The sequence below is a fragment of the Tyto alba genome, unplaced genomic scaffold (assembly GCF_018691265.1).
Source record: "Tyto alba isolate M040663 unplaced genomic scaffold, T.alba_DEE_v4.0 Super-Scaffold_48, whole genome shotgun sequence".
NCBI lineage: Eukaryota > Metazoa > Chordata > Aves > Strigiformes > Tytonidae > Tyto > Tyto alba.
This window is the reverse complement of record NW_024881324.1, coordinates 6,585,231-6,598,615: the sequence shown is the minus strand read 5'-3', so window position 1 is coordinate 6,598,615 and position 13,385 is coordinate 6,585,231. Positions and strand designations below refer to the sequence as shown.

At 39.8% G+C, this 13,385-nt stretch overlaps 1 protein-coding gene across 4 annotated transcripts in view; it reads left to right on the top strand.

Moving 5' to 3' along the window:
* The window catches only part of CDKAL1 (CDK5 regulatory subunit associated protein 1 like 1), a 432,929-nt gene that overhangs the window by 143,998 nt on the left and 275,546 nt on the right, over nucleotides 1-13,385 (top strand). For all 4 annotated transcript variants that reach the window (XM_042806719.1, XM_042806718.1, XM_042806720.1 and 1 more), the window contains one exon: nucleotides 6,371-6,419. In XM_042806719.1, the coding sequence (XP_042662653.1) occupies nucleotides 6,371-6,419 (49 nt within the window). The remainder of the gene's footprint in view (nucleotides 1-6,370; nucleotides 6,420-13,385) is intronic.

The window sequence follows — 13,385 nt, the reverse complement described above, 5'->3', positions numbered from 1 at the left end:
CAGAATATATCCAGTGTTGCCAAGGCTCTACTCCCCCCTCTGCTGCTGTGCTCCACGTCAGAAGGTGCAGGTCCTGTGCATGTAGAGTTACAGCAGGCTCTTTGGCCAAGTTGACCCTAAAGCTGCTGCTTTCAGGAGAAACATACAGCCATGGCAACATCTCTGTAAGGGCTCCCTGCATTCCCCTGACATCCAAATAAGCCCTTTCTGTGGCTGTTCTACTCTATAAAGCAAGCTTTAGGTATTTTTTTTTTTAAATATCTGGTTTGAAACTGGGGAGTGTGGTTAGTGGAAGTGCTGAACACTCCCAGTAGCAGCACCTAACACTAGGAGCACTGCTATAAAATAGATGGTTCAGTATAAAAAAAATGCTAAGTACGTTACAAAAAATAGGCACTTGACTTCTCAAGCTGTACATCTATAATAGGTATACACTTTTAAATTTACTGTGCCTTAGTTCTCCATTTATAAAACCTTTTTGTGAGCAGAGCTTTAACAGTGCTATTGTGAAAGAAAATCAGTGTAACCTTACCAAGATGCCAAATGCCTGTACGTCCCTACTGCTTTGGTGTCCTAAATGAGGATGATATGTTCTATGATATTTCTGATGTTCAGTTCATACAAGGTTCAATGATGTTTGCAAAACAGAGATAATGATACTTCCCCTATCTTGCAGTGTTTGTAAGGTCAGACTGCATTCAAGATTGCAAGCCTCTATGCCACCCTTAAACTGGAGCCCCGCATAAATGCAAATATCCAATGTGTACTTCATGAAAGACAAATTTGATGGAATTTTATTTTGAATTATTTGAATTAACAGAACTTCTTGCGAAGCGTGCTGAAAGCCTAGGAACAGGTGCACACTGTTTTTCTGTAATTTACAGCCAAGAATGATTTCATGCAAAATTCAAACTCAGTACCTCTTAGCTGATCGGCTTTGGCGTTTGAATTGCCATGCTGATATTCAGGTATAATGTGAGAACCTGGAAAGTCAGGAAAGAATTGCATTTAATCACCTGCTTTTAAACTGAAAATTGGATGTGCAACTCAGAACTCTTCATTTCCACAGGATTTACGTACTGTCCTGTGAATCAAAAGGTTTAGAAATTAATTTAGTTAAGAATTGCACTTCAGCTGTGTCAGTGTTTAGCAACATAAATCAGTTGTTTATGTGCTTTTCTGACGTAGTCTCCTTCCCTTTAAAGTTTGTGTAGAGCCAGCTCTTAGAATACCTTCCTAAGCTAGAATATTGCCCATTCCCATTGTCAGTGTTGTCAGCAAAGGTTTTAAGTACAGATGTTATCCCTCTGAAACCAAAGCGGCCACTCACATGCCTTTTGAAGTTATGTATTAAGGCTTGGATTTATGCTGCTTAAGTGCAGTAATTTGAGAGTCTGTTTTGCTCGGCTCCCTTTATGGTCAATGAAGATAATTATCTCTCAGATAAGTTAGATTTTTAGAAGATCTGAGGTGACATTTAAAGCCATGTATTTCCCTTTTACTGACTTTGGAGAGGGGATAGGTTGAGTAGGCTTTTAACATCCAACATCTGACAGAGCTGCCTAACAAGATGAGCTGAATCTGAAAGCTGGTGAACTGGAATTAAAATCTTTAGGATTACAAATAGTGGGTTGTAATTACCTAAGATTATTTTATCTATGTAGTAACCAGTTTGTTTCTTATCTATGTGAATGAAAATCAAAGATATATAGGGGTTTTCCTAGATGAGAAAAAGAGATTGTTTTCCTTCAAGTAAGTTTTTATATATATGTGTGTATGTGTGTGTGTGCTCACTCCCAGGGTGTTGATGAGCAGCGGGGTGATGATGGTGTTTGCTTCAGAAGTAGCCTCATGCTGTGCAAGGAGGCTGCTGCCCTTTCCTGTCTTGTGGGTACCCTGTCCTCAGTTTCTTTCAACCATTGGCTAAGGTGGTTTTTTTGTTTGTTTTGGAACTTTTTTTTTTTTTTTTTTTGAATAAACATTTTGAGTCTTCAGTATTTCTGGTCTTTGTCCCTCCTTCACTGACTTCAAGATAGTCACTTTCTGATAATTTGATGTGTTTACACATTGCTTGTGTTACCTCCGAGAAATTTCTCTCACCGGGAAACTCTATCACTGCACCAAGGGAAGGGCAGTCAGGAGAGGCTCTGGGAGTAATTTCTTGAGAGTTGCCACTGTCCTGTCAACATCAGAGAAGCTTTAACTTTCAGACCTTCTGCAATAGAAAGACATTTCCTTCCATGCTGAAAGGAAGCAGGTGGTGGAAATCAACTGCATTCACTCTGGGGGAGTCCCCGAGAAGGCTGATTGTGATGAGATTCATCAGAGGGTGAAACCACAAATTTCTTGGCTAAAAGACAGTCACTGATGGCAAGTGTCAGAGATTTCATGCTTTCCCTGGTTCATTTTTATTTGCTGATGATTCTACCGAGTTAAATCCCAGTCCCCCAGCAGAAACAGCATAAACAGCATTCGTCAGCCAGGTGATGTGGATCACTTATGACCACTTCCAAGAAGTGGCATGTCAGACACAGGAATTATTCTGTGATCTTACAATTTGGAGACAACAAAGAGTATGATGTATTCTACACTCACACATGTTGAGGTATCACTGCACTAAGAATCAAAAGATAATTTGAGGGAAACTGCTGATTAGAATGTCAAGATATTTCCCAAATCCTACTGTGATTTTTCATCACCTGGTAAGCACTCTCTTCTGTGACAGAGAAAGTTCAAGTCACAGTATAAGGAGATATTTTCTGAAGGATTTCAAATACTTGCTTTGTAGGATTTAATTCTCTTCAGATGGGACCAGGATAGCCATTATCTATCAGGCAGTGGCATAACTCCAGAAAGCATGAGCACTGTGACAGCTGGCAAAGGGCAGTGTGCCTCTGGTGTAAATATGCTTTCTGCTGCTGTCTCCATCTGAAATTATCTCTGGGCTATATTAGGAGGAGAGAAAATGAATACTTTTTCTTTTATCATATAGACTGCCAGGAAGCCTTACTCATTCCTGGTTTTGTTGCAATACATAGTTGGGCCAGATCATTTCTCAGCTTCTTCAGTGGTGCAGCTTGAACCAAACGGTTTTTCTGTGATGCCATAGATGCCCATGTAGTGGACTCCATTAAAAGGCAGTCTGTGTCCTCCAGAACATGTTGGATGTTCATGAACTGCTTTTCACAACCACCCTCTATTTTGTTATCATGGCCACAGGCACAGAGAGAAGCTCAGAAAAGATCATTAAGATATCTTGGATATCTTCACTAAAAAGTGCTAACTGTTTGCTTTTATGAAGCTTAACACTTTTTACCTGGCTTTGGTTGTGAGAGACATCTGAAGAGAATCTCTCCTGTTTTCTGTTGGTCCTATTGCTTCAGGTGGAGATTGGTCCAAATATCTTCACCCCAAAAATACTTTTGTCTGTATTTCAGTGGACACATTAAACTGAAAGTGTATTTATTTCACTGTAAATCTTGTATGAGGTTTTGTCTTCCCAGATGACAGTGCAGGGTCTTTGCAGAAGTCTTGGTGCTTCCTTGAAGAGAATGTCAGAAAATTTCTCTTACTGTCATGATAGGTTTAATGGATGCACTTTTCTAGATAGCTTTTTTTGGTTTGAGGCTCACCGACTTGTGCAGAGTATAAAATCTCAGGGTAAATGTGCAGCCTTTCACTTAACAGCCTGTTAAGAGTATTCAGAGCCTACGGGAGCTCTCTTAGAGGTTATCCAGAATCCACCTCCTGCAAAACAGTTTCAGGATGTTAATACTGGTTCCGAGACAACTTGGATAGCCCATTGCAAGCATGTCTCTGGGCTGCTTCCACCTACCAGTGCTCTGCTGAATGTGGCTGTGACGGTGTGAGGGGAACGGGGGGACTTTCTCTGGTGACAAACAGACCGTGTGTGTGTGTTTCTATACTCCTTTCCCTAATTGCTGGTGCTTAGTTGGAGAGCTCAGGGCTTCTGTCCCAGTGGAGCGCTGGGGTGTCCTGGGAGGCTCATGGTTTGAAATGTGACTGGTTCGCAATTGCGTGCTCAGGAGTGACCGGCAGCTTCAGCCCCAGCATGGATCGCCTCGTGGCTTCCTCGCATGTATGAGGGCTGGATACATATGATTGCTGAGCGGGACTTATGCCTGGCTCTGATTCCACCAGGAAGGCTCATAGATTTTTCTTGGTCTTTGTTTCAACTCAGGCTTCATGCTTTGATGCAACTCTCTTCTTTTTTTCCTTGCTTTTTGACCAGCTGGTTTCCTGCTTTGGCTACTCCTTCATACCATGGGGATTGCCTATGCTCTTGTCCTATATCCACCCCAGCCCAGATTTCTTCATCAGCCCTCATTCATGGTGGTTGGATTTATTTTTTTTGTGTAGTCCTGCTCAGCTGCCTGCTCCAGTCTGCCATTAGCTTTTGTTCTATCCGAGTCCTAATGGAGAACCATTTGTAATGGACAAAAAGCCCACCATGTGTATGCTTACACTAGAACCAAGATCTCAGAGGGTCTGTGGAGCCAGGTATGGTGCACTAACTACATCCAGCAGTGATGTACCTGCTGTCAGTCCTGAAGGTTTGGTTTATTGAGACTCGTTGCAAAGAAATGTTGAGGAATGGTGTCTTTTCCCTTCATACACCACTAAGAACTTCTAAGTCTCTGTGATTTATGGGCTTCCTGATGCCTGTTGGAGTCATTATTTGGTCTTTGCTCAGGAAGCATCAAGAAGATGCCTTTGATACCACTCCAGAACAAAATTATCTGTAAGTCTAATGAGATGTGGGGAGAGGAATCCTGCAGGCCTTTGTATACCCAAGAAAATTTCATTATCATGACTTTGTGATTTTTATCCTTTTTCCTTCCCTACTCCCACTTCCTTTTCAAACATGATTCAGACAAAACCTTTCCCTCTTCTCCATCCAGATTCACCTCAGTTTTACTGAAATACTTTTATCTTCATAAATGCAGATTGGAAGCGTTCCATATTTTTTTCTTGAGCACTTGAGGCTTTAGCCAAACAATTTCCAATAATTTCAAATGAAAAATACGTAATGTGGGAAATAACACATAAGGCAGAATAAACATCTGTTTCTAGTCGCAGATCTCATTATCTCTCAGACCTATAATTTTAATTACTTACATGAACCATCTTCTTGACAGACATATTCAGAATAATTTCATTTATCCAATAAAATTAAAATAGAACATACTGATTGTTTTTCTTTTTTTCCAGTGTCTTGATCTAACAGGGGGGTTTGGAGCTACGCAAAAATTCCCCATATGTACTATAAAGTAATTGTAGGTGGTTCAGGTTACGAACCAACCAGGTTTCTCTTGTTTTAAAATGATTATGAACTTAAACAGATTAGTATTGAGATACGTAGCAATAATATTTTAGGCAATGTATTTGGCACAGACTGTTCTCTGTCTGTAATTATAATTGTAAATGTATACACATCTGTTTTCAAGTTGCATTTTTAATTTTTTAAAAATTAAGTAGAAGGTCTATATGTCTTAGGTCATAATTTTTTAATTTATATCTAAAAGGGATATGTATACAAGAATGTAAATTCATGTGTTCCACACAACTGCTATGGGGTGCTTTCTTTACAAGTAGATTGCTAAATATTGACATAAGTTTGTAATATGAATGTTTGTAATCCAGAAAGGGATTGAAAGATACACCTTTTAATAAGATTATTAAAATGCCAATATTAGTGATTAATTTCTAGAATTCATAACTAATATACTGTATTCAGAAATGTGAAGTAGCAGAGATTTGTCTATTTCAAAAGGTTTTAAAAAAGAATAGTTTTACATGGACTTGATCCAGCACCCAGACAAGGAAAGGAACAGACTTGCACTGACTGTAGTTGGGAACTCTAGATCAGACACCAACTACAGATGAGCTTTTGTTTTAGCTGCTATTAAACCTATGGGAAAATCCCTCAGCTTCTTGTTATGTTCTCTACCATCTACTATTTTGGCATTGGGACTGGGGAGGGAGAGCACCGAGGGGCTGTTTGAGACACCCAGGTGCTGGTGGCCTGCGTGACCACTGCCTTTCACAGACCATGAGCAGCAGTTAAGGCCTGAACTCTTTTCTAGCCTCCCTCTTTTCTGGCTATTTGGTGATTTTTGCCAAACTTAAAGGAACTTGGTATTTTTGAGGACAAAATTTAAGTTAGGTGGTGAGTTTTAAAGTTACTTTTGGCAGATGAACCAAGATGCACAGAAAAAAAACTGGTTAAAAACAGCCCTGAGCTCTTTACTGCCCCTTAATCCAAAAGAACACACTTTTGAAAGAAGAGTTTATATAAAGCATGTCCAGTTGTTAACTACTTAGATATTGACCTTCTGACTTTTTTTAGGTTCAGCAGATAGATCGTGTAGTAGAAGTTGTGGAGGAAACTATTAAAGGTAAGCATCACACTTGAAATAATGTCAGCTGGTCTGAAAGATGTAAGCGTTAGCTAGCAGAAGTGCTGCTGTTATATTCTTTATCAACCTACGGCTTGCTTTCTCCTCTAGCTAAATGTTTGGGTGGTGTATAACATGCAGTGTACGCTTTGTGGAAGTGGTAAATTCAGAGATCCCTTCTGGCAGGAGTTCTGTGGCCTGTTGGATTCATAGGTAAATGATACAGAGGAGACTTCAAGAAATCATTTAAGTTGCATCAGTGTAGGTGGGTGTAGGGGATTGTTTAAAGCTTCTGTGCTATCTTAATTCAGTGCTGTCTCTCTACTTTTTTAATGTTTAGTCCTCTGGTGTTTTCTTCTTTTCAGATGTTTTGGCTCACTTCCCTGAGCTTTCCTCAGCAGGACAGATAAATTATCTGCTGGTTTAATGTTCTTTTGTAACTGTGTTCCTTGTTCTGTCTGACTATGTTCATGTGTGTGTACACTCAGTACTTTGCAGTGAAGGGGGAAGAAGACAGTATTGTTTCTGCAGCCTGACTAGTAAACATTTGCTTTTAAATAAATACATTTGTCTGGATCTTTCTGGGTTACCTAAGTTTGTCTCCATTACTTATCAGGCCATAAAAATTTCTGTTCCATGAAGCTTTAAATTACAAGTTTTAGTTTAATTGGCTGTACTTTCAATATAAACAAGTGTCTAGTCCACAGGATGTTGCCTGTAACTTTAATGCCAAAGTATGATGTTTTTTGAAGTATACCATGAAAATGTAGAAACAATGCAAAATTCTAAAAGGAAAAAAAAAATAGCTTGTATCAAGAAATTGTGTGGTGTGGCTTAAGGCTTCTAGAATTTGTGGTTTGAAGGCCTTAGGATTTCACGTTGCTTTGAATGCTTTCAAAAACAAAACCAATACTCTTATATACTCCCAACCAAAAGTTTTCCCAGTTTGTCCTTACCTTATGGCATCTATTTTTGAGGCGTGCAACCTACTGTACCATACAAACAAAGAAGAAATATATTCATTGTATTCACATTTGTTATTAAATAAGCCAAACTGTTTTCCCAGTAACATCATAGTGCTTATGACAATGTGTTGGAAATAGGGATGCTTCATAATTTTTACAACAGCACAGTATTATAGATGCCTATCTTATTTTCCTGAATTTTATTTATTCTTAAGGGAGTAAGATGATAACCCGGGTCAGCATGCCCTCCCTTTACAAAAATGGTCTTTGTAATATTTATACTGACTCCAGACATTATCGCTTTTTCAATAACATAGTTACACAGGTTATTGTGACTGAATATTATATGACTAGACAGAAGACAAACAGTCGAGTAGCAGTTGTTAGAATCATGCTTTTCATTGAATAGATTTTAAGATTGCATTTTACATTGACATAATTCAGGAAAATAATGTTCATAGACACGTTAAGGAACATTTAAACTTTAAAAAGTGTGAATTTTGGGAAAGATTTTGGTTCCTTTCTAACTTACTGGAAGTGATTTGAATAAAAAGGAGTAAGTGGCCTGCTGAATTGCATAAAGAGTGCTGGTCCCTTCGGGGATTTCTCAAAAGGTAATGGAGCACAGGATTTCTGGAGTTCTGTTGGAAAAAAAATGAACAAAAATGGCTCCCCAGTACAAGAGAGGTATGGACATACTGGAGAGAGTCTAACGAAGGGCCACGAAGATGGGTAAGAGACTGAGACCAGAGCATCTGTCCTCACAGGAGAGGCAGAGAGAGCTGGGGCTGTTCAGCCTGGAGGAGAGAAGGCTCAGGGGGATCACATCAGGGCACACAAATACCTGAAGGGAGGGGGCAGAGAGGACGGAGCCAGGCTCTTTCCACGGGTGCCCAGTGACAGGCCAGGAGGCCGTGGGCACACACTGGCACACGGGAGGTTCCCTCTGAACGTCAGGAAACACTTTTCCACCGTGAGGGTGACCGAGCGCTGGCACAGGCTGCCCAGGGGGTTGGAGGCTCCCTCCTTGGAGATACTCAAAAGCCGCCTGGACCCGGGCCTGGGCAGCCGGCTCTCGGTGACCCTGCTTGAGTGAGGGGCTTGGACCAGGTGAGCTCCAGAGGTCCCCGCCAACCTCAACCCTCCTGGGAAAACAGAATTTCAACTGGAAGGAGAATCGACTAATTGACAGGGGTCATAGCATATGGCAACAGCTTACTTTTACGAAAGTCAACCGTAAAAATAGGAGGTTTTATTTAAAATTATATTTCTTTCATTTAAATTTGTTCAAAGATAATGCATTAATTTATGTATTTGGGAATCATCTTCCATTAATGGAGAAGAATGTGAAGTTCTTTTTCACTGTGTTTTATGAAAGATTCTAACCATGAACTTTCATTGTCCAAGTGAAGTAAAATACTGTAGATGGCAGACTGTTGGTTAAGAGTATTTTATATTGTAAAACAGGTACACGATAGATGCTTAAATTCATGTATGTAAAACCAAATTTAATGTAACCCTCTGTCTTCATAATTCTACATAATTAGTAACAACTTCTGAAGCCACAGATGGGTTCGGGAGATGGCGGTGGTGTGGGACAGGAGATTAGAACCAAATTCTGAATTCAGAGCCAGTTTATATTAGTAAGCTTTAAGTTGCATATCTGTCATAGTTGTATGATGCATTTTTCTTCACCTATCTTTTTAAAGAAAATCAAAAGGTTGCATGGGTGGTATACTCTTATAGTGTGGCTATGTATATATTGAAAGTTTAAAAAAAATGGTTTGATTGAATATTTAAATTGCGTAAGTTTAAACTCCATAGCATCTGCACACTGTAGATGTCTCTGTAGATTGGCTGGCCTGCGTTGCCTGGATTTTCTGTCCAGGTTCCAAGGTGGTTATCCTAGTTGCCCATTTTAAGTCTAAAAGTCTAGCTTTCCTTGGATTCCCCTTTCTTAAGGGGTAAATTAGATTTTTCTTGCATGCTTTAATTTTGCAGTGCATAGTTTACAAAAAGGGAAACTTTGTAAATTTGCCTCCTCCTCCCTTTTTTTTTTTTCTTAATATTCTTTTTTCTAGTTTTCCAAGAAAATGGCTTCCTTGTTGGATTTGTTTGAAAGCTTACTGTACTCCCAAAGAAAATTACTTTCTTGGAATTATTTAGAACTCTTTGTATGAAATATGAAAGGGTTTTTTCTAGCTTTATTTCTCTGTCTTAACGGCATTGTCAGGAAATCCTCTTTGGAACAGTGTCATTCTGCTGGTTCAAGAGATGGTTTCAAGTGGTAGATCTTTATGGTGATCTTTACCTCATTTGTCTGAAAACAGCATAATTGCCAGTTCCCAACTCTCCATTGAGATAATTCTCATAAGCACTTTTTATATGACTTTATCTTTTTATCTTTCTTCATCAGGAAATGGAAAAGAAGAATGTTCATATTTTCTATTGCCCTCATAGTCAAAAGAGACAGAGAATTTTTAAGAGACCCTGTGATTTCTCTTTTTTATATCTCCCTGACTTTTATCATGAGTCTTATGGAACTTTGAAGTTTCCTGATTATCAAGTAAACTGTCATTTTTAGAAGTGATCTTTAATAACTGTGCAGTATTTATATGCAGGTCATATCTGATTAATATTTATATCGTGTCCCGAGATGTATTTTAACTAGAGACATCTTCAGGCACTTCTACTATGATATTGTAATTTATAATTGGAAACCTCTATACTGCCTACTAGAAGCTAGACAAATTAATTCCATCTCAGCCTCCGAGTTAGGTTTGCCAAAGTGACAGCCACAGTCATGTAGCCAGAGCGTGTCAGTCTTCCGGATGTACAGAACAGTTTCATCATGCAAGGCTCTGATTTAATAGTTTAGTAAACCTTGCTTCATCTGCACATTACCCAAATTATAATACTGGATTACAGCAATTTTTACTTCATTGGGGCACCTGTTTCCATTCATGTGCTTAGCTTCCTGGCAAGGTGTTATGATGACACAATATGTTAGGAAAGCATTGCTAAGGAGTCACAGTGTCTGTGAGCTAGGAGAAAACAGGGTAATAATTTATGTATTTTCCATTATTAAGTAAAATTTCTGTATGGAATTTAAAAGCTGCTTGGGCTGATCATTGTCTGTAGCATGTCCCAATACGAAGATTTGTCTGTGATGGGAACCACAGAATGTCTTTATGGTGATTGTTCAAGTCAGCATTTTATGAACCACTTTAAAAGCTGTCTTTAAAAAAAAACATACAGTGTGTGTATACAAGCTTGGATATAAACAGTTTACAATAGGCAAGATAATAGATTTATTCTGTAATTTAAAGGAGAAATGTTAATTACTTAATGGAGAAATCCTTCCCTTCTTGTTCTTGAATTTAGGTCTTCAGAGATTTGAGTCTTTCCCCCTCCTTTCTAGACTTGCTAGCTCTCAAATTGCATGTTATTAAAGCTTTCTGGGATGGGAGGTGTGGAACCAGAGTATTTGTGTACAGTCTGCTTTTGGCTTAGGCCATAGGGACATGAGGGACACAGGTTGAATTGAGTTTAGTCCATATTGTGTGTGTCTGACGCTTTCACAACACCTAGCTTTACAATGGGTCATTAGACTTGACTATAAAAAACAACCAAAGGAAATTACTTCAGGGTTGAGCCTTTTATACTTCGTGTAACCTTTCTTGATTTCAGTCACGTTGACCTGTCTGGTGAGGTTGCCCATCCATTTCCAGTTTAAACCTTAACCAATATTTACTAAACTGTTCAGTTGTCCTAATGTGCTCAGTAATTATGGATTCCTGATAGCTGCAGTGTCAGTCTGTATGAAAATGAGCAGATAAATGGTACCTATATTATATACAGGGTAAAGTGTAGAATTTATACTGGATTGCCTACCTTAGAGTGAATGTGTGTGTATGTATATGTATGTATTTGAATGTTAGCATATTAAATAGTATTTGTATGTGCTGTTTGATTTCACTATAATCTGCTGATAACAGTGGATGAAGTACTCTCTTTTCAATTTCTGTGATTGTGGGAAGAGCAGCCTTGACTTAAGAAGTTGATGACAGGCCAAATGTAAAATTGGAGGAGGCAGGAGTTCGTTTTTGAGGAAGAGTATCATTTGGCTCCCAGTCAGGAAACTGACTGTTTGTGCTGAAGTGCAGCTTGAGGAGGGTCAGAGGGAGGGTAGTGGCCTCGTTGAGTCCCTATTTCTGTTTGTACATCCTTTGAAAGGACATAGAAAGGGGGGACAGTTTTGGATGGGTTGTTTTATTTATTTCACTGTGTGGTGGGTTGACCTTGGCTGTCTGCCAGACCCCCATCCAGCTGCTCTCTCACTCCCCCTCCTCAACAGGACAGGGGAGAAAATAAGATGGAATAGCTCATGGGTCACGATAAGGACAGGGAGATCACTTACCAATTACCGTCATGGGCAAAACAGACTCGACTTGGGGAAAATTAATTTAATTTATTGCCAATTAAAAATAGAATAGGTTGGTGAGAAACAAAGACCTAAAACTACCTTCCCCCCACCCCCGTTCTTCCCAGGCTCAGCTGCACTCTTTCCTCCCAGTCTCCTCCTCCTCCTCCCCTGGTGCAGCAGGATGGGGACGGGGGGGCTGCGGTCAGCCCGTACCAGCTCCCCTCTGCCGCTCCTGCCGCCCCACGCTGTTCCCCTGCTCCAGCCTGGGGCCTTCCCACAGGCTGCAGTCCTCCAGGAACGGCTCCCATGTGGGTCCCCTCCACGGGCCACGGTCCTTGGGGAACAGACTGCTCCAGCATGGGTCCCCCACGGGCTACGTGCTGTTACTGCCAGAAACCCTGCTCCTGCGTGGGCTCTCTGCGGGCTGTGGTTTCCTCAGGGTGTGGACACCCCATGAGCACTACTGTATCTGTAATGGTGTTTCTAAGTAGTAGAACCGCCTTTTAAACAGAGCTTATTGAAAAGTAAAGGTCCTACAGGCAAAAATTATGCAAGGGGCTATCTGTATTTGACAGACTAAAAAAAGTGGGGGCCCTTGAAATGGAGTTTTTGATACGCAGTATACAGAGCTACAGCTTGCCAGTAACTTGGTGAAATGACTGTGGTTAAAAGATTCAGCATCGCCTGTTTGTATGTATCAGTCTTGAAGTTAACAGCATAATGTGGTAAATGTCACCCCCTGCCCTCTTCTTGTGTCCCCAGATTGGAAATTTTGGAGCTATTTCTGTTTAAACAGAAACAATTATTTTTGTTGTCACCTAAGAAAATGGCTTTAATATGTGGAAAGAGTGTCATTACTGAAACCAGTAGCATTTCTTTCCTTTGGTTAATTTGAGAACTATGGCAAAAAGCATTGACTCATGACTTAAAGGTATCCCACCTTACAGGTTTTAAATGAAGGGGGTTGTCAATTCAGCTGAATGCTTCAATGAGAGCACCTAGATGCATTTTGATTGCCCATTTCCATCTGCTTAGGAAAAGTGTGATGTGTTGAAGGAATGAGTTCAAAATAGAAATACCATTATCTGTGCCTGGAGTAATTCTGGGAGTTTAGCTTTGTAGACTGTAATTTGAAGAAAACAGTAGGGCACGATGAGGGATATACACCAGTTACGGAGAAACTACTTCTGCAAAGATAGATTTTAATTGCTTTTGCAAAACACTGGTAAATGTGTGGCTCCACATAAAAAAATTATCTGCTGTGGCAAGAGATTTCCACTGTCATCAGTTGGTTTCTGTTATTACACCAAAGTTTATTGTCATTTTTACTGTGCCTATTCACATGCTTCTGGGCATGAAGTGACTATTAGGTGTGTGAAACGATCAAGGATTTTAGGTGGGTTTTGTAATTGTTTTTCTCAATGTAGTTATTTCATTGATTTGGTTTAGAAAACTGTTAGGATCAACTATTCCTGTTACGACTGTCATTGTTATCACATTATTTTGTAAGTTGTTCACAAAAACTGAATGGGAGATAAATAGCGCTACAGAAGAAGAAAACAAGCAATGGGAAGG